The sequence below is a fragment of the Salvelinus alpinus genome, chromosome 2, assembly GCF_045679555.1.
Source record: "Salvelinus alpinus chromosome 2, SLU_Salpinus.1, whole genome shotgun sequence".
Taxonomy (NCBI): domain Eukaryota; kingdom Metazoa; phylum Chordata; class Actinopteri; order Salmoniformes; family Salmonidae; genus Salvelinus; species Salvelinus alpinus.
Window position 1 is genome coordinate 63,442,415 of NC_092087.1, and position 25,761 is coordinate 63,468,175.

The 25,761-nt window shown below is 43.2% G+C and overlaps 1 protein-coding gene across 1 annotated transcript in view; it reads right to left on the bottom strand.

Annotated features, from left to right (window-relative positions):
* Positions 1–19,820, bottom strand: part of cfap58 (cilia and flagella associated protein 58) — a 33,913-nt gene extending 14,093 nt beyond the window's left edge. Inside the window, exons 1-16 of the mRNA XM_071387460.1 lie at positions 19,659–19,820; positions 18,367–18,648; positions 17,965–18,113; positions 16,335–16,491; positions 15,644–15,838; positions 15,287–15,424; positions 13,432–13,591; positions 8,236–8,318; positions 7,540–7,731; positions 5,239–5,400; positions 4,972–5,118; positions 4,464–4,604; positions 3,762–3,985; positions 1,491–1,602; positions 1,208–1,312; positions 52–171 (exon numbers count right to left, since the gene is read on the bottom strand). Coding sequence (XP_071243561.1) covers positions 52–171; positions 1,208–1,312; positions 1,491–1,602; positions 3,762–3,985; positions 4,464–4,604; positions 4,972–5,118; positions 5,239–5,400; positions 7,540–7,731; positions 8,236–8,318; positions 13,432–13,591; positions 15,287–15,424; positions 15,644–15,838; positions 16,335–16,491; positions 17,965–18,113; positions 18,367–18,648; positions 19,659–19,664 — 2,373 coding nt within the window. The 5' untranslated portion in view covers positions 19,665–19,820. The remainder of the gene's footprint in view (positions 1–51; positions 172–1,207; positions 1,313–1,490; positions 1,603–3,761; positions 3,986–4,463; positions 4,605–4,971; positions 5,119–5,238; positions 5,401–7,539; positions 7,732–8,235; positions 8,319–13,431; positions 13,592–15,286; positions 15,425–15,643; positions 15,839–16,334; positions 16,492–17,964; positions 18,114–18,366; positions 18,649–19,658) is intronic.
* Between the last annotated feature and the right edge of the window lie 5,941 nt (positions 19,821–25,761).

Genomic DNA, 25,761 nt, shown 5'->3' on the forward strand with positions numbered 1-25,761 from the left:
CAGACATACAGACGAGGGATGTAGAAAAAGAAGATGAAAGGCACAGAGGACCTTGAGCTGTTTTGTCTTCTGCCTCAGTGTCTGCTGGTAGATTTGAAGCTGCTCGGCTGCCTCCGGTCCAGGCTGCCGGGACAGAATGTGCTTCAGCTCCACGTACAGCTTCTCCTTCTCCTGAACATTTAAGTGGAAGAGAGGGGACATTAGGCAGCCAAACATTCAGTCAGGGATGGGCTCTTTAAAAACGTGCACACATCCCACTGGGCACTTCCTTGCCAGCTCTCGACCGACCCAGTATCTACATATTTGGATACTGTATCTACAACGAGTATATAAAAATTAAGAACACCTGCTCTTTCCATGACATAGGTGACATAGGACCAGGTGAATCCAGCTGAAAACTATGATCCCTTATTGATGTCACTTAAATCCACTTCCAAATCCACTTCAATCAGTGTAGATGAAGGAGAGGAGACAGGTTAACATTTTACTGCAGTGGGCTAAATCCGTGTCTCTTGGCAGTCTTAAAGAAATCTACTTTGAAACAAAAAATAAGACACCTGTATACCATGTCACATATAGAGTTGAAATGTACTTCATTTTTAGTTTGCTTTCCAATATTCCACTTTATATATCATAGAGAACTGAAATATATCAAAACTGTTTGACATAAAAACACCAGATTTTCAGCGTAAAAAAATGTATCATGTTATTTATTTAGAAATGATGAAAAATAAAGCCACTAGGTCATTTGACTGCAGGAAAGGGTTTAACAGAAGGATTTTTAAGCCTCGAAACAATTGAGATATGGATTGTGCATGTGTGCCATTCAGAAGGTGAATGGGCAAGACAAAAGGTTTAAGTTCCTTTGAACGGGGTATGGTAGTAGGTGCCAGGCACACTGGTTTTTGTCAAGAACTGTAACACTGCTGGGTTTCACACTCAACAGTCCATGTCCCGACAAATTGAGGCTGTTCTGAGGGCAAAAAGGGGGGGGGGGGTTTGCAACTTGCAACTCATTATTAGGAAGGTGTTCCTAATGTTTGCTATACTCAGTGTATGCAGTCCATGCTAATTTCTGAAAGTTATGAAGTAGTGAAACAATTCTCCCAGGCTTCCATTGATTTCTGCAGTGACCCAACCTACTCCTTGTGGGAGAACCTGGTGTTTGGGTAGCCAACAGGATGAGACAGATTTATCTGGAGTTTACCTGTAATAAAAGCTCTTTCTCCACCACCTCCTCACTCTTGGTTATCAGACGCCTCTGTAAAGAGTGAATCTTTTGGATCAACTCATAGGTGCTTGGGTCGCTGGCCTGAGGAAAGTCAAATAAGAGGCATTAATGTATAACCCTAAATAGGTTCTCTGGCTATGTCTCACAGAAGCTAGGCCGAAGCATTAAGAAGTTAATGTACTGAAACAGGTCTAAAATGTTTTTGAGCCCAAGCACTCACAAAATATACACACACAATCACATACAGTAACACACACACCTCCAGCCTTCTCCAACGATGTACATTCATAGGATTCTCCAGCTCCTCCTCCAAGGCTCTGCACCTTGTCCTCTCTTTGAGAAGCTCCCTCTGCATGTGGAAAACCTCACGTCTGTCACAAAACCCACAAAAGGGCATCAAATGTCATGGCATTTCCTCGTCACATATTTCATGACAACAAATTCAAGTGGGGCATAGATTGAAAACAGACTTCAATTTCACTATTTTCATTAATCATTAAGAATGTAAAAACATTGGCAAGCCTGTATCAATTCAATGTTTTGTTTATGGCAGATGTCCAGCAAATGCCACTATGGTAACCTTTTGTGGGCTGCAGATACTGTATCAACAGGTTCACAATAAAGCAAATTAATGCCGATGAATAAGACAGCAATGTAAACTGAGCAATGCAGAAATAGTCCTGCTGCACAGATCTGTGCACTTTGGTACCACAAAAACAATTTAAATAATGAAATAATGTGAAAAGAAAAGTTTTAAAGAATTTTGCATAATTTACAGACATTGATGCGGAGTTTAGTGTGCTGCGCTCTTCGAACGGTGTTGGGTTCTAATTTGAAATATACTTATTCCTGTCACTATATAATAACTTATTGATTACATAACATGTATGATAACTGTTTATCTTTTTTAGGATAGGGGGCAGCATTTGGAATTTTGGATGAAAAGCTTGCCCAAAGTACACTGCTTGCTACTCAGGCCCAGAAGCTAGGATATGCATATAATTGGTCGATTTGGATAGAAAACACTCTAAAGTTTCTAAAACTGTTAAAATAATGTCTGTGAGTATAACAGAACTTATTTGGCAGGCGAAATCCCGAGGACAAACCATCCAGGTGACAGTGTTTTCAATGGGTTTTCTATGTGGATCTAGATTTCTAAGGCACTTGCTTGCAGTTCCTATCGCTTCCACTGGATGTCAACAGTCTTTAGAAATTGGTTGATGTTTTTCTTTTGAGTAATGAAGAAGTATGGCTGTTCAGAACGAGGGTCGAGTCTAGTGTACTGTTGTGGTTGGGGCGCACGACCTGAATGCTCGCTCCACTTTGTTTTCGTCCGGTATTGAACACAGTTTATCCCGTCTTAAATTTGATCGATTATTTACGTTAAAAAATATCTAAAGTTGTATTAGGAAAGTTGTTTGAAATGTTTGGATCAAGATTACAGGTAACTTATTAGATATTTTGTAGTCATGTTGCACGAGTTGGAACCAGTGTTTTTTTTAATCAAACACGCCAAATAAATTGACATTTTGGAGATATAACGATGGAATTTATCGAACAAAAGGACCATTTATGATGTTTATGGGACATATTGGAGTGCCAACAGAAGAAGATCTTCAAAGGTAAGGCATGAATTATATCGTTATTTCTGAGTTTTGTGTCACGCCTGGCGGGTTGAATTATGATTGTCATGTGTTTGTTTGATGGGGTGCTGTCCTCAGATAATAGCATAGTTAGCTTTCGCCGTAAAGCCTTTTTGAAATCTGACACGGTGGCTAGATTAACAAGAAGTTAAGCTTTAATTTGGTGTATTGCACTTGTGAATGTATAAATATTTCGAATATTTTTTTTTTAATTTCGCGCTCTGCCATTTCACCGGATATTGTCGAAACATTCCGCTAGCGGAACCCCTAGCCGTAGAAGGTTATGTTCTGTGTCAATGAAAGGTGAAGAAGGAACGTGTATGGAAAGTTAATGAGGGAAGCGAAGGGCAACAGTTAGTCTTTGATAAAGCAGGCCAGCTGCGGAACCAGGGAGGAGCGAGGAATTCGGCTCGAGGTCCAAGTCAACAGAAGAAGTGAGAAGAAACCTCTTGGAGGGGGGCCAGAGGGGCCCACCCCAATGACCCTCCTACTACATTCCTATCTCACACACATACACTTCCATGCCTACAAAGGTTCTAGCATCAGGCAGGGCCATGACTACACCAGTTGAGAGGAACCAATTAATTTCCTGCCTAGCAACGTAGATGTATTGGCTATGTAGATGTGTAAGGGGTTGACCCCGCCTAGTAGGTTAGAAATATTTGTGCTTGTATCATCATATGGTTGAATAAATCTAGCTTGAGCTTTCTTTGGAGTCCAACTGGAATTTGTCTCGATCTTTCTCTGTTTCCCTATGTCCCCCCTGCTCTCCGTCTATATCAGCGTCTCCCACCCTCTGTCTCGCCCCCTCACTTTCTTGCTGTCTTGCACTCTCTCACTATCTACCTCTGTCTTTCTCTTACTCCCTCTTCCTCTTTCAATCTCACCTTAAGTCTTCCACATTAGCCACAGTCTTGGCCAGGATGCCCTTCTCCCGTCTGAGTTTCTTGATCTCCATCTTGAGGAGGCGGATGTCCTCCACCCTCTGGTTGTACTGGATCTCTCCCTTGTTCAGCATGGACTGTTGGATCTTGATCTTCTCGTATAGTAGGGCCAGCTCATCGTTTCGCCGCACCAGCTGAGTGCCCAGGATATCTCGCTCGCTGATCACCTACAAGACGGTGATGGCAAAAGAGCAAACAACAAAAACCCCAGGTTACTTTGATCAAAGACTGTAAAAATACATTTAGAAATAAAAAAAAATTGTGATATTGGCCCTTTGTGATAACGTGTTTGATTATTTTCCATCTAAATGGATACTGGTAGATGACCTGCTAAATTACCTGCTATTTCCTAAAAAGTCACATTTATAGAATGTTTTACTTGGTCTCATCCATTCAAAGACAAACCTCATTAGGAAGAAATGAAAAGCTGCACCTCTGTCACATTCTGCAGCCACATCAACACAATGTATTTTGACCCATGTAATGCGAGACCACAAAGGCATGACAGATCTGCTGGCTGATGACAACATCTCTCTCCATCCCCTTTATTCAAATCAGCACTATTTTATCGCTATGACAGTACTATTTGTCTCTTTGAATGGGCAGTGAGTTCTCAGTGAAAGCAGGCAGCCACCTTTCCCTTACCTGATCCAATTCTTTCTTCTGTCTGAGCCGCTCAGCATCAGCATCGGATATGATCTTAAGCAGCTTTCTCTCCTCGGCCTCCTGGTTGTCGATAAACTGCTTCGTCTCCTGAGCCTGCTGCTTCATCTTCTGGAGCTCGGCCTATGGGAGAAATGGAAAGACGGCCTATACTTAAAATTTGAATTTGAAAATGAGGGGTAAAGAAAAAGAAAACACTTTGGGCCTTGGTCAAAAGTAGTGCACTATAAAGGGAATTAAGTGCCATGTGGAATGCAGCATTTGCTTCAAGAAGGAAGGATGGGTGTCAACCTGGTGGTGAGGGTGTCACCCTGGTGTGATTGAAAGAGCTAAAGCAGGTTGGTGTTAATATTTTACTAAAACAAAATGCTCAATTACAACCCGCCTTTCTCTCATGACTAGTTACACCAATGGGTTCCCAGACTAAAAAGTAGATTTGCACAGTAGTTACTTTAGCCCCTCACAAAGTGAGCACGGCATAGTAAATTACCTTCAGAGCCTCCTTCTCTTTCTCCACTCGCTGGAACTCTAGGTGCTCCTTGACCAGGGCAGACTCTTTGCTGTTGATCTCCTCCCTTAGCTGGTCAATCTGATGGTTCATGATCTTCAGTTTCCTCTTCATCTCTGTGATCTCATCCTGAAAGAGAGGGCGGAGAGTGAATGGGTGAGCGAGTGAGTAAAGGATTGACAGATCGACAGACCGGACAATCACCAGCCTGCCTGTCCACACAACTGACTACTCCTATGTAAATCCAACCTGGGCTTCGATGAGGTTCTTGCTGTAGAGGTTCCGATCAGATCGGACCGCCTCGTAGAGGTTCTGCTGCTGTTTGAGCTTGGTCTCTGCCTCTGCAATCTTCTTCTTGTACTCAAAGATCTGCATCTCCCTCATTTTAATGTCCTCCATGTGTTGGAGCACCTGTGGAAGAAAAGAACAGAGAGAACAGAGAATCATCCCAAGAGGGGGTTTAGTTTGGGACTTAATATAAGACTTGGGCTTACGTAACCAGAAGCTGATAGCTAGGTGTTTATAAAAGACAACCTAGACACAATACCGGCATGTTGTAGTCCTAAATGATAAACTGTAATGTTTAAATTTTCCCCACCTCATCAACACATGTAAAGATGTTTTGTCTGTTGCAACACATGTCCCATATCACATTATCTCATCTTCTCTGTGTTGAAATCCTAATCGATAAACTGCAATGTTCAAATGGAGTTCCCTCCCATTTTCTCTGCTTCATCAACATTAATGCTAGTGCTACATTACTGGTACAGTATGTAACTGAGCCTAAATCCCTGGGGCTGTATGTATCCAACGTGGATTTAGGATCAGCTATGCCCTTTAGATCACAATGAATAAGACCTGCCAGCACTCTGGGCGCATCATTGATAAGCGTTGTGTAAATTTCACACTAAATATCTGCGTAACCCATTTCTGAAACCCATTACTTATAAAAAAAACATTTCAGATTCATAAACTAGGCGTACACCATACATACGCATGTTTCTCACTATAAAATCAGCCCCGTCCTGAAACTGTGTGCATGTGAATGAGCATTATTTATTCGCCTGGAAAAATATCACCTTTTATGGTGATAAATAACACCCTATTTGCTGTATAATTTGGAGGTATATTGAAATTAAGCCATAACAGTTTAACCAAAAACAAGCAATGGCACATTTTGTCAAATGTTTTGGAGGTGTTACCACAATGTTTTAATCTTCTGCAGTAACAGCTGCTGTATTGGGCAAAGGACAGAGACAGTTTCTGGAAGAAATAAACCATGACAAATTGTTGTGGACCTGTTAGCAGAACATTTTAATTCAACAATGTTTTGTATGGACTTTTTCCCGCAACCTAAATATGCTGCACTGCCCTGTAAATTCTGAAACAGTGTCTACTCAAGAAATGTGAAATTACAGTATTCAGACAACAGAACTCGAATGAGATTATATTTATATGAGTCAGACGTACAGTAGTAGCCTACACACTTCAATGGAAAATATGAACTGTCTGTTCTACTGTGTGCTTTTGAAACCCGAGGCGCAACATCGTGAGACTTCCAGGGAACGCTTGTGAAACAGACCAAACAGACCAGGCCGGGGTTTAGGAAGTCAATGAGAGAAGTGAAAGAAAATCTTCCTTAGTTGTTAATTTTCTCGAAATCTAAACACACAACCTAGATTCGAGCTAATGTCTTTAGTTGAACATGTTAGTACTACAACCTCATGAACGTGTCAAACTGACACATTTTCATTTTCGTCAAAAACATCTTTATATTGAAGGAGTACCTTTGATTTGACGGCCTGCACATGCGCAGTTCGGCGCGAGACGACCAGCTAAACCCGATAACATGTCTCTATGCATGAGCTTAACTAGCCAACGTCGTCTTAACTTCGCCTACAAGAGTGATCGGGGATTTCTATTGGAAAAGCAGTTTCTGCATATCTTCATACTGTACTGTCTTTGTCATTACTAACCCATAGATGTACGAGATACCATATCCGGTCACAGGGATGGCTAAATCTTGAAACTCCTTTTGTCACCAAAGATTTAAGTAAAACGGCTTTTAATTGCTTGGTCTTATCATGCAGGGCATCCTTGTAAAAGAGACCTTGGTCTCAATGGAACTCCCCTGCCTAAATAAAAGGTAAAATAATTCCTATTTATCAATTTAGATAGCAAAGATAAAGGAAATAGATGTTCGCTCTTCTTAGTAACGGCAAAAAGCTGCATTTGTTTTGTCATTATGTTTTTCTGTTGTTGTTGTTTTATGAAAGGCGTGTCAACCTAACCATTCCTCATTTGCACAAAGTACTTACTTGCCTGCCTGCAATGCAATAATTACTATAAGTAACAAAAAGTTGTGCGTTTGCATGGTCTGAACTTTGCGTGGAGGTAAGCACATTCTCCAGGCAAGTTCAGTTTTTATAAATGCAGTGAAAACTGGTGCACGTTATGTTTTGCACGCAAAATATAATACTTTGTACGTACGCAGCATTTATAAATGAGTCCCCTGGTCTCTCCACTCATCCCTGAGTTATCTTAGTGCACCTTGTGTGTGAGATCGCTGGCCTCGTTGATATAGCGGTCACGCTCCTTCTCTAGCTGGTAGATGATCTTGCGCTGCTTCTGGGCCTCGTCGCGGTAGTTCATGATCTCCTGGTCCAGGTTCTTCTTGGACTGCTCATGGAGCTTCCCTATATTCAGCTGCTTCTCCGTGGCATTAGCTGCCTTGATCATGTTCTACAATGTACACACACACACACACACACACACACACACACACACACACACACACACACACACACACACACACACACACACACACACACACACACACACACACACACACACACACACACACACACACACACACACACACACACACACACGTGCATGCAAACACGCACAAAACAAACACACACACACACACACAAATGTACATGTACAAACGAACACAGACACACTTTCACAATGGGTTATGAACAGATGAGAGTGTGCTTGGTGCACATTTGTCACATTAAGATGTGTCTAATGAAACAAATCATGCAAAACAAGACCTGCAAATAACCAAACAACATAGGCTATACACATAATGTCATGTAGTAGTAGGTGCTGGCAATGCAGAGGTTGTCGGTTTGATTTCTGCATTGGGTACATACTGGATGTTTGTCACTGTCAATGTTGACAGTTCTGCAAGTTGCTTCAAATAAAAGTGTCCGTTAAATTATATTATTCTCTACATACCTTGTTCAGGATGTCTCTTTCCCGCACCAGTTCGTCAATGCCTTTCTTGTCAATCTCCATCTGCTTTTTGGAGGACTCCATTTCTGTTCACAACACATGGTTCATGTTCATGTTTTTGAGTGAGAGAGAATGACAGAAATTCTTTATACATAATTGATGTACCTTGCACACAAACCACACCACAATGTAACCACTACATTTAATATTTTCAGAGTTACTAAAAGGTAAGAAAAAATGGCAACTTCCTGTCATCTTCCTCGAGAGGCCAAAAGAGTGCTTTTGGCCTCCCGAGTGGCGCAGCGGTCTAAGGCACTGCATCGTAGTGCTAGAAGCATCACTACAGATCCGGGTTCAATCCCGGGATGTGTCGGAGCCGGCCGCGACCGGATGACCCAGATGTACGGTGTTTCCTCGGACACATTGGTGCAGCTGGCTTCCGGATTAAGCGGGCAGTGAGGCTTGGCAGGGTCATGTTTCGGAGGACGCAAGACTCTCAACCTTCGCCTCTCTGAGTCCGTATGGGAGTTGCAGCAATGGGACAAGACTGTAACTACCAATTGGATATCACGAAATTGGGGAGAAAAAGGGGTAAAAAGTGCTTTTGACAGTGAAGAGTGGAACAGAGCAGAGGAGTGTTGAAATGTCAACCCAGGTATTTGTGTGTGTCTCCCTGCATGCATTTGTGCGGGCGTGTGTATTCATGTTTGTTTAGTTCTGTGTGTGTGTGCCCGCATGTTGAAATCAAATACAATTTTATTTGTCACTTGCCGAATACAACAGGTGTAGACTTTACCGTAAAGAGCTTGCTTACGAGCCCTTCCCAAAGACTCAGAGTAAAACATTTAATAAAATAGTAACACAAGAGGAATAAAATACACAAGAATGGAGCTATATACAGGAAGTACCAGTACCAGATCATGTGCAGGGGTATGAGGTATTTGAGGTAGATATGTACACGAAGGCAGGGTAAGTGACTAGGCATCAGGAGAGATAACAATATACTAAAGAACAGAGTAGCAGCAGCATATGATGAGTGTGACGGTGTGTGTATATGTGTGCATGTGTGTGTGTGGTGTTGGTATGCATGTGTTGCATGTGTGTGCGTATGTAGTGTACGTGAGGACTTCCGGGTTGGAGCGAGTAGTCGCATTTCGCTTCGCTCCACAGGTAGTATTACATTACATTTCATTTCATTTCATTACAGTACAACGGTTTGATTTGTTTGATCTTAGCAATTTTTTCTTAGCTAGCTACATAGCCGTCTTTGTATCAAAGATAATTGTGTAGTTTAGAGTAATTATCGAGGTTAGCTAGCCAGCTATTTTCGTCCTTCTAACGTAGTCAACACTGCTAGCTAGCCAGCTAGCTAACTCCTACCGAATAGCAGCACTGTAGAAACTATTACATTACAACGGAACGACTTGATTAGTGTAGTGTTAGCTAGCTACATAGTTGTCTTTGCTGTCTTTGTATCTAAGATAATTGTGTAGTTTAGAGTAATTATCGAGGTTAGCTAGCCAGCTATTTTCGTCCGCCGCGCCGCCGTTCTCCTACCTAGTCAACACTGCTAGCTAGCCAACTTCTACCGAATAGCAGCACTGTAGAAACTATTACATTACAACGGAACAACCTGATTAGTGTAGCGTTAGCTAGCTACATAGTTGTCTTTGCTGTCTTTGTATCCAAGATAATTGTGTAGTTTAGAGTAATTATCGAGGTTATCGAGGTTACCTAGCCAGTTATCGAGGTTACCTAGCCAGCTACACTTTCAAACAAAGTCAACAACGCAGCCACTGCTAGCTAGCCTACTTCACCAGCCAGCAGTACTGTATCATTTTAGTCAATAAGATTTTTTGCAACGTAAGCTTAACTTTCTGAACATTCGAGACGTGTAGTCCACTTGTCATTCCAATCTCCTTTGCATTAGCGTAGCCTCTTCTGTAGCCTGTCAACTATGTGTCTGTCTATCCCTCTTTCTCTCCTCTCTGCACAGACCATACAAACGCTTCACACCGCGTGGCCGCTGCCACTCTAACCTGGTGGTCCCAGCGCGCACGACCCACGTGGAGTTCCAGGTCTCCGGCAGCCTCTGGAACTGCCGATCTGCGGCCAACAAGGCAGAGTTCATCTCAGCCTATGCTTCCCTCCAGTCCCTCGACTTCTTGGCACTGACGGAAAAATGGATTACCACAGATAACACTGCTACTCCTACTGCTCTCTCCTCGTCTGCCCACGTGTTCTCGCACACCCCGAGAGCTTCTGGTCAGCGGGGTGGTGGCACTGGGATCCTCATCTCTCCCAAGTGGACATTCTCTCTTTCTCCCCTGACCCATCTGTCTATCGCCTCCTTTGAATTCCATGCTGTCACAGTTACCAGCCCTTCAAGCTTAACATCCTTATCATTTATCGCCCTCCAGGTTCCCTTGGAGAGTTCATCAATGAGCTTGACACCTTGATAAGTTCCTTTCCTGAGGATGGCTCACCTCTCACAGTTCTGGGTGACTTTAACCTCCCCACGTCTACCTTTGACTCATTCCTCTCTGCCTCCTTCTTTCCACTCCTCTCCTCTTTTGACCTCACCCTCTCACCTTCCCCCCCTACTCACAAGGCAGGCAATACGCTTGACCTCATCTTTACTAGATGCTGTTCTTCCACTAATCTCATTGCAACTCCCCTCCAAGTCTCCGACCACTACCTTGTATCCTTTTCCCTCTCGCTCTCATCCAACACTTCCCACACTGCCCCTACTCGGATGGTATCGCGCCGTCCCAACCTTCGCTCTCTCTCCCCCGCTACTCTCTCCTCTTCCATCCTATCATCTCTTCCCTCTGCTCAAACCTTCTCCAACCTATCTCCTGATTCTGCCTCCTCAACCCTCCTCTCCTCCCTTTCTGCATCCTTTGACTCTCTATGTCCCCTATCCTCCAGGCCGGCTCGGTCCTCCCCTCCTGCTCCGTGGCTCGACGACTCATTGCGAGCTCACAGAACAGGGCTCCGGGCAGCCGAGCGGAAATGGAGGAAAACTCGCCTCCCTGCGGACCTGGCATCCTTTCACTCCCTCCTCTCTACATTCTCCTCTTCTGTCTCTGCTGCTAAAGCCACTTTCTACCACTCTAAATTCCAAGCATCTGCCTCTAACCCTAGGAAGCTCTTTGCCACCTTCTCCTCCCTCCTGAATCCTCCTCCCCCTCCCCCCCTCCTCCCTCTCTGCGGATGACTTCGTCAACCATTTTGAAAAGAAGGTCGACGACATCCGATCCTCGTTTGCTAAGTCAAACGACACCGCTGGTTCTGCTCACACTGCCCTACCCTGTGCTTTGACCTCTTTCTCCCCTCTCTCTCCAGATGAAATCTCGCGTCTTGTGATGGCCGGCCGCCCAACAACCTGCCCGCTTGACCCTATCCCCTCCTCTCTTCTCCAGACCATTTCCGGAGACCTTCTCCCTTACCTCACCTCGCTCATCAACTCATCCTTGACCGCTGGCTACGTCCCTTCCGTCTTCAAGAGAGCGAGAGTTGCACCCCTTCTGAAAAAACCTACACTCGATCCCTCCGATGTCAACAACTACAGACCAGTATCCCTTCTTTCTTTTCTCTCCAAAACTCTTGAACGTGCCGTCCTTGGCCAGCTCTCCTGCTATCTCTCTCAGAATGACCTTCTTGATCCAAATCAGTCAGGTTTCAAGACTAGTCATTCAACTGAGACTGCTCTTCTCTGTGTCCCGGAGGCGCTCCGCACTGCTAAAGCTAACTCTCTCTCCTCTGCTCTCATCCTTCTAGACCTAACGGCTGCCTTTGATACTGTGAACCATCAGATCCTCCTCTCCACCCTCTCCGAGTTGGGCATCTCCGGCGCGGCCCACGCTTGGATTGCGTCCTACCTGACAGGTCGCTCCTACCAGGTGGCGTGGCGAGAATCTGTCTCCGCACCACGTGCTCTCACCACTGGTGTCCCCCAGGGCTCTGTTCTAGGCCCTCTCCTATTCTCGCTATACACCAAGTCACTTGGCTCTGTCATATCCTCACATGGTCTCTCCTATCATTGCTATGCAGACGACACACAATTAATCTTCTCCTTTCCCCCTTCTGATAACCAGGTGGCGAATCGCATCTCTGCATGTTTGGCAGACATATCAGTGTGGATGACGGATCACCACCTCAAGCTGAACCTCGGCAAGACGGAGCTGCTCTTCCTCCCGGGGAAGGACTGCCCGTTCCATGATCTCGCCATCACGGTTGACAACTCCATTGTGTCCTCCTCCCAGAGTGCTAAGAACCTTGGCGTGATCCTGGACAACACCCTGTCGTTCTCAACTAACATCAAGGCGGTGACCCGTTCCTGTAGGTTCATGCTCTACAACATTCGCAGAGTACGACCCTGCCTCACACAGGAAGCGGCGCAGGTCCTAATCCAGGCACTTGTCATCTCCCGTCTGGATTACTGCAACTCGCTGTTGGCTGGGCTCCCTGCCTGTGCCATTAAACCCCTACAACTCATCCAGAACGCCGCAGCCCGTCTGGTGTTCAACCTTCCCAAGTTCTCTCACGTCACCCCACTCCTCCGCTCTCTCCACTGGCTTCCAGTTGAAGCTCGCATCCGCTACAAGACCATGGTGCTTGCCTACGGAGCTGTGAGGGGAACGGCACCTCCGTACCTTCAGGCTCTGATCAGGCCCTACACCCAAACAAGGGCACTGCGTTCATCCACCTCTGGCCTGCTCGCCTCCCTACCTCTGAGGAAGTACAGTTCCCGCTCAGCCCAGTCAAAACTGTTCGCTGCTCTGGCACCCCAATGGTGGAACAAACTCCCTCACGACGCCAGGTCAGCGGAGTCAATCACCACCTTCCGGAGACACCTGAAACCCCACCTCTTTAAGGAATACCTAGGATAGGATAAAGTAATCCTTCTAACCCCCCCCCCTTAAAAGAGTTAGATGCACTATTGTAAAGTGGTTGTTCCACTGGATATCATAAGGTGAATGCACCAATTTGTAAGTCGCTCTGGATAAGAGCGTCTGCTAAATGACTTAAATGTAAAAGTGAATGTGTGGGTTTAGTGTGAGAGTGTCAGTGTAGTGTTTGTGTGAGTGAGTGTGTATATAGTGTGTATTTATTGTCTTGTGAGTGTGCATAGAGTCAGTGCTCAAGATAGGGTGTGCATGTGCAGGTGTGTGTATCATGTGTGTGCATCCTTGCCTCTCTCCAGGCCAGCGATCTGGTTTTTCAGCATGTCCCTCTGCTGCTCCACTTCCAACTTCTGATCCTCCGTCTGTCGGAACTTCCGTTGAGTGGCCTCTCTCATCTTTGTTTGTTTGGCAATCTCCTGACGCATCTGATTCACCTCCTCCTCCTTTATCTGAGGTGGGAACAAAAGGAGGAAGAGAAAGAGGAGAAAAGCGAGAGAAAGAGAGAGGGGGGTGGGGGCAGAGAGAGAGAGAATAGGTATTTATTGTGTTGCTGACATTAGGGCTCCTGTCCAATTTTCGTTGTCTCTGATAACGGTTCAGGAAGAGGCCACTCCATTCTCAACAGAATTTGTTTGAGGAAAGACAAGTTTGCAGTGGTTTGGGCTAAGATTGTCCCTTCTTTTTTCCCTCCCTTCGCTCTCTCCCTGCCCGAGAAATCACTAGCCTATATCCCAGAAAATGAAAACGATCCTGCAAGCATGAAGGGTGCTATTAGGATGCTTCTCATGTGTTAACATGACATGCTGTGTTTGGCTGCTATGCTGGTTTATCAAATGCACAGAATTTTTGTTTTCACTTGGTTAAAGATCTATTTTTAAAAGCAAGAAGCTTGTGTTTATGGGATGAATTGTGGTTCCCTTGTGGATATTCATATAGCAATCCACCCCCCCAGCACTCCTTGTCACACCTGCTCCCGCCCTCCCCCTCTCTGGCGCAAGGCAGCCCTTGTCACCATCATTACGTGCAGCTGCGAAATATTGGACTCACCTGGATTCCATTACTTTGTTGATTACCCCCTCTAAATCTGTCTGCTCCTCAGTTTGTTCCCTGTGTCAGCATTGATGTCATTATTTTCCCCCTGTCCAGACGCTGTTCCTGTTCTGTTTCATGTCCGTGTTTTATTAAAATGTTCACTCCTTGTACCTGCTTCTCTTCTCCAGCGTCGATCCTTACAGAATGCTGACACCACTATACGAAGCATCGGGGAGGTTTTTTGTTTTGTTGGCGACGTCGGGTCAAGGTGCTGTCACCGATGGAACCAGGCATGCCTCAGCTGGCTCGTCGGGCTTTCACGCCTTAGCTAGCTCGAGAGGTTTCCTTGCCCTGGTTGGGTCGGCAGGCTCCCATCCCACGTTATGCCTCAGCCGGCACATTGGGCTCCTACGCCTCAGCCGGCTCATCGGACTCTCATCCCACGCCACGCCTCAGCCGGCTCGCCGGGCTCCCATGCTCCAGCCGGCTCGCCGGGCTTCTACGCCCCAGCCAGCTTGTCCAGCGCCCATACCTCGGCCGGCCCATCAAGCTCACCCAGGTGGGAAGCCGGGTGACGCCCCTAGAGGTGGGGTACTGTCACGCCTGCTCCCCCTCTCCCCCTCTTTGGCGCTCGAGGCTGCCTTTCATTACGCACACCTGTCACCATCATTATGCAATATTGGACTCACCTGGACTCCATTACTTTGTAGATTGCCCCCTCGATATCTGTCTGCTCCTCAGTTTGTTCCCTATGTCAGCATTGATGTCGTTATTTTTGCCCCTGCCCAGACGCTGTTCCTGTTCTGTTCCATGTCTGTGTTTCATTAAAATGTTCACTCCCTGTACCTGCTTCTCGTCTCCAGCGTCGATCCTTACACTCCACTTTGTGAATATGTGCCCATATGTGCTGCCTTGCAATGGTTTGCGAACAATAGCCAAAAAACAACCATGGGGTCCCATGATTAATATAAGGTTTTACTGGCATGATGTTTCGATCAACATTAGGCATAACTTTCTCTCACACACACACACACACACACACACACACACACACACACACACGCACACACGCACACACGCACACACACACGTTGGGTGTTTGTGAGCTTTACCTTAAGGTCAGATGCCCTTTGTTGTGTGTCGAGAGAGAGCTGCTCCAAACTCAGGGCATTCTGTTCATTCTCCTGCTGGAGTTTGGTGTTTCTCACTTGCAGTTGCTCCAGCTCCTTTGTGGCCCGCTCATTGAGAATCTGCGAGGGGACAAACGGCACAAATCAAATCACACATTAAATCTAAACCCTACAGCATACATGTAAAAGTTGTATTCCATGTGTGTACGACTGGCACCATCTCTCAAGTTGGTGTTCCCTCACCAGCCCATCTGTGAAAAGATTGGAGGATGGAGGGGAAGGGAGAGGACCGGTGGACAGGGAGGGCGGGTGGGACATCACCCCTGGTCACGGCCTCACCTTCTGCTCCCGCAGCTGCTGCTCCAGCCTCTGCTGCTCCTCTTTGCTGCGCTGGCTCTGCAGGTTCAGCACTTTGATGTCCGACTGCTTGGTATCCAGGTCTGTGTGCAGCTGCTTCACTTCCTTCTCCAGCTTCTCCTTCCGCCGTGTCTCCCGCGAGCACTCGTTCTGACGGACCTGGATGTCTTGCTGGAGCTATGTTGGACAGAATATAGGATAAAAACAATGTTGTTACTAGCAAGTATTTTGACAGGAAGCAGGCACTGGAGTGGACTTACTATATAATAAGGCACCAGTTAATTTAGGACTGGATGTGCCAAGACTTGTGGACACTCTGTACAGCAAATAAAGCCTACTGGTTTATTTGCAACCGAATGGGAATGAGGACTGAAATTATAAACAATTACAGAGTCAGGTTGCAGACAACTACCAAGTGTATGGCCATAATACCTACCTAATAACTAATGCCTTACCTGCCAGTTAAGTGAAGGTAAAACAAATGCACCACATACATTTTTTTTAAATGGTGATGTTTAAGATGTAATACTACATTTAAAAATCCTATTGAGTTGTTCTCCGTTCAACCAAGAACACATTTTTGTGGTTTTGTACTTCTTCAATTTGCTGTCATTAAATTGATTAACAATAGACACCTGTAAATGTAAAAGGTGATGTTGAGTTTCTGCATTACCTGAGATATGGTTTCCATTGCCTTTTCCTTTTGAACCTCCATCTCTTGTTGACTGGCGGTGGCCTTTGTTAGACTCTTTCGCAGAGTCACCACTTCCGTAAGCAGTTCATCTCTTTCCTTGGTTAGTTCCTCTTTGATTTTCAGCAGATCATTTACACTGAAAAACAAATTAGCTTTCAGTTGAAACTCCTCTAATGTTATCGTTATCTAGAGATGTAGGCAGTGCTTCATTTGTAGGCTGAGGATCCGTAGGTAACCGCCCCTTCCCGTCACCCTGGAAAGATTCATATTATGTTCTGCGCATGGTTTTCTTTACCTCCACTTTACGCACACATTTTTGTGCTCACCCTCCCTTCACGTTTCTCACTGTTAATCGTGAATGATAATTCTTCAAGTTTTACCGGTGAAACGTCCATGCAACATCTTCAAGCCAACCATTTGATCTCGATCAGATTCATAGGAATATACAGTACATTTAGATCTTCTTAGTTATGCACAGTGTTGTTTCCAATGTTGTACAGTGAGCGAACCTGTGTTTTGTTTCAATCAAAGCACATAATATTTTGCCTAGCGCGCTGTTGAGTTGTGGCCGCATAAGAGAAAAATCTCATCAGAAAGAGAAAAATCTCATCAGAACGAGAAAAATCTCATCAGAAATTAGGTTGTGTTTTATGCCTTACAGTAACTTTATACTATGCTATTATATTTGGCATTATGTGATCTTGCAGATATTGATTCAGCTTTGATTGACCTTTATCAAACGAGCACTATATTCGCCAGAGTAGTCTGTTCTCTACGAGTAGACCAGAGACTATGTGTAAGTAGAGAATCCTGCACATCCATAGAAGCTTCGGGATCTTTAGTCATTGGGAAGAAAGGTCCAGTAAAAGTTGAATCCATTCACCCAATGATGAAGATAGGCTAGTGGATGTGCACTCACCAGTAATGGCCGATGCGCTCGTGCCATTATCTCTCAAGATACTTTGTAAAATAGTGTTGTTCCCCTACAGAGTCATTATAGTGAACTTGAATTTAAATTAGAATACTTATAATAGGGCCTATTTAAATTTTTATGATGAAGCGCAATGTTGGAGAGATGGAGAGTTGCAGACGCATGTCTATCAGAGCAGAGAGATCACAAAAATAGAATCACAATGTAGTTCTGTGAGAGATACAGGTGCATGCTTCTCTCTCTCACCACAGCAATGGACAAGGGTTGGTCCCAAAACATAGGCTACAATGTTGTACAAACTTAAACCCGGACCCAGCCCAACCCGAATCAATTCTCAGAATATCAAGTGCAGGCTGAAAATCTAAGTTTTACATAACGTTTTTTAGGGGGCAGGAGAATTAACGAGGAGGCAACTTAATATAGCCTAACTAGGATATTTTTATTTTTACATTGCAAACAGAGGAAATGATTTGTCATGCCATGAGGTACCGAATCCAGGCAAATAGGTGCCAAAACGAAGCAGTCCACAACTGCGAGGTGCGGGATATTGTTCCGGCAGGATTCGGCTCAAATTAAGCATTGTATGTAGGCCTTCAGGTATGACAATAATCTCTAGTGAATTGGTTAATTCAAAGGAAGTGGACAATTTACAGTGCGAGTGTGCACAACTCAACTCACCCATGTTCTTGACCCACGGACAAGCCAGCACCTTGTTCAACAAGTTTTGTTAGATTTGAAATTTCATGTTTCAATGTTTGAATTGTCTCTTTTGCTCTGAGCTCTTTATCGTGGGCTGCATCAACCATTTTCCAAGCCTTTTCTATTTCCTAAAAGAAAGAAAAAAGTGTTCAATTGTACAGTATGGCCATATTACTATGACAAATCTGGGACATGTTGAAATAAAGCACGACTCTAAAACACTGCTTTATTCTGCTCAAAATGAAGTGTGAATATTTTACTCCATAATAGCCTACAACAGCTTATTGGCAACAACAGTAATAACAACCTTCGTCCTAACCTTAAGCTGTAGGCCTATTACACATCTCTGCAGCTACTCATGTTTCACCATAAAATGCCTACCTTCTTCAGAGAAGTTATAGTCGTTTGATCTTCCTGGGACAACTTCAGTGCAGTAGCAACTTTTACTGAATTGGACACTATCTCTGCATTCAGCTCCCTGCATTTTGTCATCAGCCTCTTCTCGCTCTCGTGGGACTTCTTCAGGGCATTGGTCAGTTTCTCATATTCAACCCGGAATTTGTCCAGGCTCTTGTCTCCCACCAGCTCATCGAGAACCTCCTGGAACTCCTTCTCCAGTGATTCAAAACTGTTATCATCTGCTTCTGGCTTTTGACCTTTATCCTGGGAAAGGACACACAAAGTGTAATCAAGCACTTGTCAAATCTGAGAGAGTAAGCTATTTGCAAGGCACTGAAATTGACACATTATGTTCTCTGTAGGTTTCACTCCTGCAATAACTACTGTAACTGATCTGTTTTCTATTCATCTTATGTGTATCTGTTGCAGTTGATCTTGTTTTTTGCCCTGACTGTACTACACATTACCTGATTGTGACAATAAATATATATTGATTCTTAACTGTCACAAGTTACTATAGGCCTACTATAGAAATGCAGTGACATGAATAAAAATTATTGGACGAAAAATAGTTAGCAAAGAAATCTTGACAGTTCTGTAACGTTAAAATACTGCAATCCCGAACCAGTATCTATCTATCTGTGCGTTAGAGACCTATCGCCCAGAAAGCTGATTCAAACTCGCATTCACCAGCTCTGTATGCGTTTTAATGTCAAAATACGTTCGTCGTTGATCACCAAATATGGAGTTTCGCTGAGCAACTATCTTAATTTACTCGTTATGGCCGGTATGTACTGTCATTGGAGGTGCTGAATAGGCATTGCTTGTCCATTTTTATGTAGACCTTTTTTTGGATGTGCATACCGGCCTTTAATTAATATAGTTGCTCCACGAAACTTCATATTTGGCGATCAACGAAAGTATTTTGACTTAGGCCGAACGCTTGCAGAGCTGCCGCTGGTGAATGGAGTTTGAATCGGATTGGGAGCTTTCTGCACATAGAGTGTAGAGACAGTCACGATACAGTAGGTGATTATTCACTAGTCACCAACTTGACGCAAGAAAACGGACTGAAGTTTTCCAACAAGAAAGGCTTGTGTTTGTTATCCTTTGCTAAACATTTTGCTGCGGTGTTCACTAATGAATACTACCTAGCGGAAGACAAAGTTAGCTAACGTACAGTAATTTAGCACCTGTTGCACTGTTGCTTTTTTTTTGCAAAACAAAACGTAGCGTTAGCTATCTAGCTAGCTATACAAACCAGCACAACTTACCTCCATGTTTCCTGTCCCGTTAGTCAAAAGCGCTTAGTTGTAATAAACAAGATTGTAATTTCCAAATGTCTGCGACTCATTTGTTAGGAAACTGACAGCTGGCTAGCTCCAGTAGCTAAACTATCCCTCTGCATGTTGTTCATTCATACACTCCAAGGAAACGCGTCCCGTTACCAGGCAACGACTGCCCGTTCTCTGGGTTCGCGCGGGTGGGGCATGAAGATGATGCCTTGAGCCTGCCCTGTTCCCAAATTACTTTAATACGTTTCAACTAACTTCACTTTGTATTATCCACATTTTTTGTTATGAACATCAATAAGCACTCATTGTAACTTAGAAATATATACGTTGTTTTACCGTGGTAAAACGTTTATTTGATATTCAATATTCGTCGGACATTCGAGCCTTCAAAGTCACAGACCTCAGATTAGGCTCTTCATGAAGGAAAAAAAGGTGTACATCATTGCTCAGGTCTTTTCCCAATTCTGAACCGAGCTTCGTAATCACATGGCTACGGTGTACGCATCCTACAGCACAGTCGATGCAACTATACTGAACAAAAATATAAACACAATATGCAACAATTTCAAAGATTTCACTGAGTTACAGTTCATATAAGGAAATCAGTCAGTTGAAATAAATTCATTACGATAGATATGCATATGTTGGTCACATTAAAAGAAAAAGGAAGCCATGTGGATCAGAAGTAAAAATGTCAGTATCTGGTGTGACCACCATTTGCCTCATGCAGTGCAACACATCTTCTTTGCATAGAGTTGATCAGGATGTTGATTGTGGCGGGAACTGGAACACGTTGTCATACACGTCACCCAGACATGCTCAATGGGTGACATGTCTGGTGAGTATGCAGGCCGTGGAAGAAATGAGACATTTTCAGCTTCCAGGAATTGTGTACACATCCTTGCGACATTGTGCCGTCCATTATCATACTGAAATATGAGGTGATGGCAGCAGATGAATGGCACGACAATGGGCCTCAGGATCTCGTCACGGTATCTCTGTGCATTTAAATTGCCATCGATAAAATGCAATTGTGTTTGTAGTCCATAGTTTATGCCTGCCCATACCATAACCCCACCGCCACCATGGGGCACTCTGTTCACAATGTTGATATCAGCAAACCGCTCACTCACACAACGCCATACACGTGGTCTTTGGTTGTGAGGCCGGTTGGGCATACTGCCAAATTCTCTAAAACAACGTTGGAAGCGGATTATGGTAGAGAAATTAGCATTCAATTCTCTGGCAACAGCTCTTGTGGACATTCCTGCAGTCACGATGTCAATGGGGCGGCAGGTAGCCTAGTGGTTCGATCTTGAAAGGTTGCAAGATCGAATCCCCGAGCTGACAAGGTAAAAATCTGTTGTTTTGCCCCTGAACAAGGCAGTTAACCCACTGTTCCTAGGCCGTCATTGAAAATAAGAATTTGTTCTTAACTGACTTGCCTAGTTAAATAAAGGTAAAATAAAATGGAATGCTCCCTCAAATTTTGAGACATCTGTGGCATTGTGTTGTGTGACAAATCTGCACATTTTAGAATGGCCTTTTATTATCCCCAGCACAAGGTGCACCTGTGTAATGATCATGCTTTTTAACCAGCTTCTTGATATTACACACCTGTCAGGTGGATGGATTATCTTGTCAAAGGAGAAATGCTCACTAACAGGGATGTAATCAAATTTGTACACAACATTTGAGAGAAATAAGATTTTTGTGCAAATGAAACATTTCTGGGATATTTTATTTCATGAAACATGGGACAGACACTTCACATGTTGCGTTTATATCTTTTTTTTCAGTGTAGTTAGGGACCGTCAACAATGTGCAAGATTACAATATTACATTTCAATAACCCTTTGACCACATCACCCTAGCCATTTACAGGGAAGAGAACATTTAAGCTAAGTGCAGTCAAAAATGTGATTTTCCTGTGTTTTATATATATTTCCACACTATGAGGTTGGAATAATACTGTGAAATTGTGAAAGTGATGATAATCCCCTTTTAGTGTAAGAGATGTTTGAAAAGGCTGTGACAACACCAGGCAGTAAATTAGTCAATAGACCAATAAGAAAGAAAATTCCAAACCTCTCTGCCAATGACAGCTAGTTTTCAGTTTTCCGCTTCCCACTCAGACCACTCCCAGACAGTCTTAGCAAAATTCTTGCTTGAGAAATTGCTCTTTGCTTAGATGCTATTTTAGTTTATTTTTGACCATTTTAATGGAAAACAATCACAGTAAGGTACTTCCTTGTTACCTAGAAATGATTTGATATTGATATAAAATGGCTGCATTGGACCTTTAAGGTTTAAAGTAAATGTCCTGCTATTCTACACATTTGCCATGTTGCGTAGAGAAAATGTTGTAGTTTTAAAGCAAGTTTTCTGCAAATCTACACATTTTGCCATGGGGATTTTGCCGTTTTAAGGCTAATTTCCTGAAATTCTACACATTTTGCCATGACTATTGCCATGTTAATATGATATTGCACCTGTACATAGCCCATCTATAATTTAGCCCAAACAACTACCTCTCCCCCTACTGTATTTATTTATTTTGCTCCTTTGCACCCCATTATTTATATCTCTACTTTGCACATTCTTCCATTGCAAATCTACCATTCGTGTGTTTTACTAGCTATATTATATTTACTTCGCCACCATGGCTTTTTTTTTGCCTTTACCTCCCTTATCTACCTCATTTGCTCACATTGTATATAGACTTATTTTTCTACTGTATTATTGACTGTATGTTTGTTTTACTCCATGTGTAACTCTGTGTTGTTGTATGTGTCGAACTGCTTTGCTTTATCTTGGCCAGGTCGCAATTGTAAATGAGAACTTGTTCTCAACTTGCCTACCTGGTTAAATAAAGGTGAAATAAATAAATAAATAAAAATATCTGAGTAAGAGTGAGTAGCAAAATCAATGGGGGCCCGCTGGAAGTCAGGGCCGCTGGGCACATGCCCTTCATGTCCGGTCGGTAATTCGGCCGTGATTAGATAGCTGGCTAGACTAACTTAACAATTAATATTTTTTTTAGCAGACATGGGCTAATTAAGTGACTGATGCACAACCACATTTTTAAATTGCACCTTGTGTATTCTATTATTCTAACTCTCAACAGTAAGTTGAGACCTCGACTGAGTTCCGCTTACATCGCTTATGTCTATGGCCAGCCCTGACATCGCCTAGAAACTTCAAACCAACTTTAAACTGTTCAGAAGGAAGAGACACATGCTGAACATCCTTTGTTCTTATTTCATAAGAATTTTTATATTCAAAGTTTGATTTTACATTTTAATTGCCCCACCATGTGACCTAGACACCTCAAACCAAATTTGGACTGTTTACAGGATAGGGACACACATTGCACACAATTTGGTTTTCCCATAAATTATATACAAATTTCAATAGCTCTTTCGCCACGTGATTTAGAAACCTCTATTGACCTTTATATTATTTATTATATAGAGGCATGCTGCACACCATTTAGTTTTGACAATAATATATATTTTTTAATCACTTTTTAATATGCAATAGCTCCTTCACCACATGACCTAGACACATCGAACAACGACCCTAAGCACACAGCCAAGACAACGCAGGAGTGGTTTTGGGACAAGTCTCTGAATGTCCTTGAGTGGCCCAGCCAGAGCCCGGACTTGAACCCGATCGAACATCTCTAGAGAGACCTGAAAATTGCTGTGCACCGACGCTCACCATCCAACATGACAGAGCTTCAGAGGATCTGCAGAAAAGAATGGGAGAAACTGCCCAAATACAGGTGTGCCAAGCTTGTAGCGTCATACAGAAGAAGACTCGAGGCTGTAATCGCTGCCAAATGTGCTTCAACAATGTACTGAGTAAAGGGTCTGAATGCTTTTTTAAATGTGATATTTTTCTATTTTTTTATAAATTTGGGGTATTGTGTGTAGATTGATGAGGGGGGAAAACAATTTAATAAATTTTAGAATAAGGCTGTAACGTAACAAAATGTGGAAAAACTCAAGGGGTCTGAATAGTTTCCGAAAGCACTGTATAAGACAGATATTTAGAATTCAATCTTGTCTTTGTTATACACATTTGAAGATTTCAAATGGCTGTCCAGGTATAAAATAAACTGGACAAAATCAGCGTTAATGTTGCTTAATGAAGCGGCCAAGAAAGTACCGCAGTAAAAAAAAAAAATGTTTGGAAATTGGTTTGATATTCGGAGTTAGCTCATCAATACCTCTTCGACGGGCGGTTTTAGGATGATTAGGGTGATATATCTAGAATCAGATGATGATAGAGAGCAAGGTACAGCCTTTTCCCCCCACAACAATTACATTTTAAAATTTGATTGCTTATTTGTAATGGATTTTATGTAAAAATACGAGCTCAAAAAACATAAATAGACCCTATGATCTTTCTCACTCATACACAACCTACAGCCTACTTGCATGACCTAGAGAGCTAAAATCAACTGTAGCAAAGTGACTGATGTCCCTAATCCATGATACATCCATTAGAATTCCCATTTTAAAATGATCGGATTATAAATAAATATAATTTTGAATGGCTTCCGATTCACATGTGCTAGAGATCAACAGAGAAGTGTGTTGTGTTCCTTGACCTCTGTTATTATTGTGAATTTTCTAAATGAATCCTCTTTGATTTTCAAAAAATATTTATACAATTGGAGCTATGGCTATAAATTGACATACAGATCAAATTTTCAATAGCTTCCAGTCCAAATGACATATACAGTTGAAGTCTGAAGTTTACATAGACTTAGGTTGGAGTCAATAAAACTAGTTTACTAGTTTACTAACCACTCCACAAATTTATTGTTTACAAACTATAGTTTTGGCAAGTCGGTTAGGACATCTACTTTGTGCATGACACAAGTAATTTTTCCAACAATTGTTTACAGACTGATTATTTCACTTATAATTCACTGTATCACAATTCCAGTGGGTCAGAAGTTTACATACACTAGGTTGACTGTGCCTTTAAACAGCTTGGACAATTCCAGAAAATGATGTCATGGCTTTAGAAGCTTCTGATAGGCTAATTGACATAATTTGAGTCAATTGGAGGTGTACCTGTGGATGTATTTCAAGGCCTACCTCCAAACTCAGTGCCTCTTTGCTTGACATCATGTGAAAATCAAAAGAAATCAGCCATGACCTCAGACAAATAATTGTTGACCTCCACAAGTCTGGTTCATCCTTGAGAGCAATTTCCAAACGCCTGAAGGTACCACGTTCATCTGTACAAACAATAGTACGCAAGTATAAACACCATGGGACCATGCAGCCGTCATACCGCTCAGAAAGGAGACACGTTCTGTCACCTAGAGATGAATGTACTTTGGTGCAAAAAATGCAAATCAATCCCAGAACAACAGCAAAGGACCTTGTGAAGATGCTGGAGGAAACAGGTACAAAAGTCTCAATTTCCACAGTAAAACAAGCCCTGTATTGACATAACCTGAAAGGCCGCTCATCAAGGAAGAAGCCACTGCTCCAAAACCGCCATAAAAAAGCCAGACTACGGTTTGCAACTGCACATGGGGACAAAGATCGTACTTTTTGGAGAAATGTCCTCTGGTCTGATGAAACAAAAATATCTGTTTGGCCATAATGACCATCCTTATGTTTGTTTGGAGGAAAAAGGGGGAAGCTTGCAAGCTGAAGAACATCATCCCAACCGTGAAGCACAGGGGGTGGCAGCATCATGTTGTGGGGGTGCTTTGCTGCAGGAGGGACTCGTGCACTTCACAAAATAGATGTGATAATGAGGTAGGAAAATTATGTGGATATATCATTCAGTCAGGAAGTTAAAGCTTGGTCGCAAATGGGTCTTCCAAATGGACAATGACCCCAAGCATACTTCAAAAGTTGTGGCAAAATTGCTTAAGGACAACAAAGTCAAGGTGTTGGAGTGGCCATCACAAAGCCCTGACCTCAATCCCATAGAAAAATGGTGGGCAGAACTGAAAAAGCCTGTGCGAGCAAGGAGGCCTACAAACCTGACTAAGTTACACCATCTCTGTCAGGAGGAATGGGCCAAAATTCACCCAACTTATTGTGGG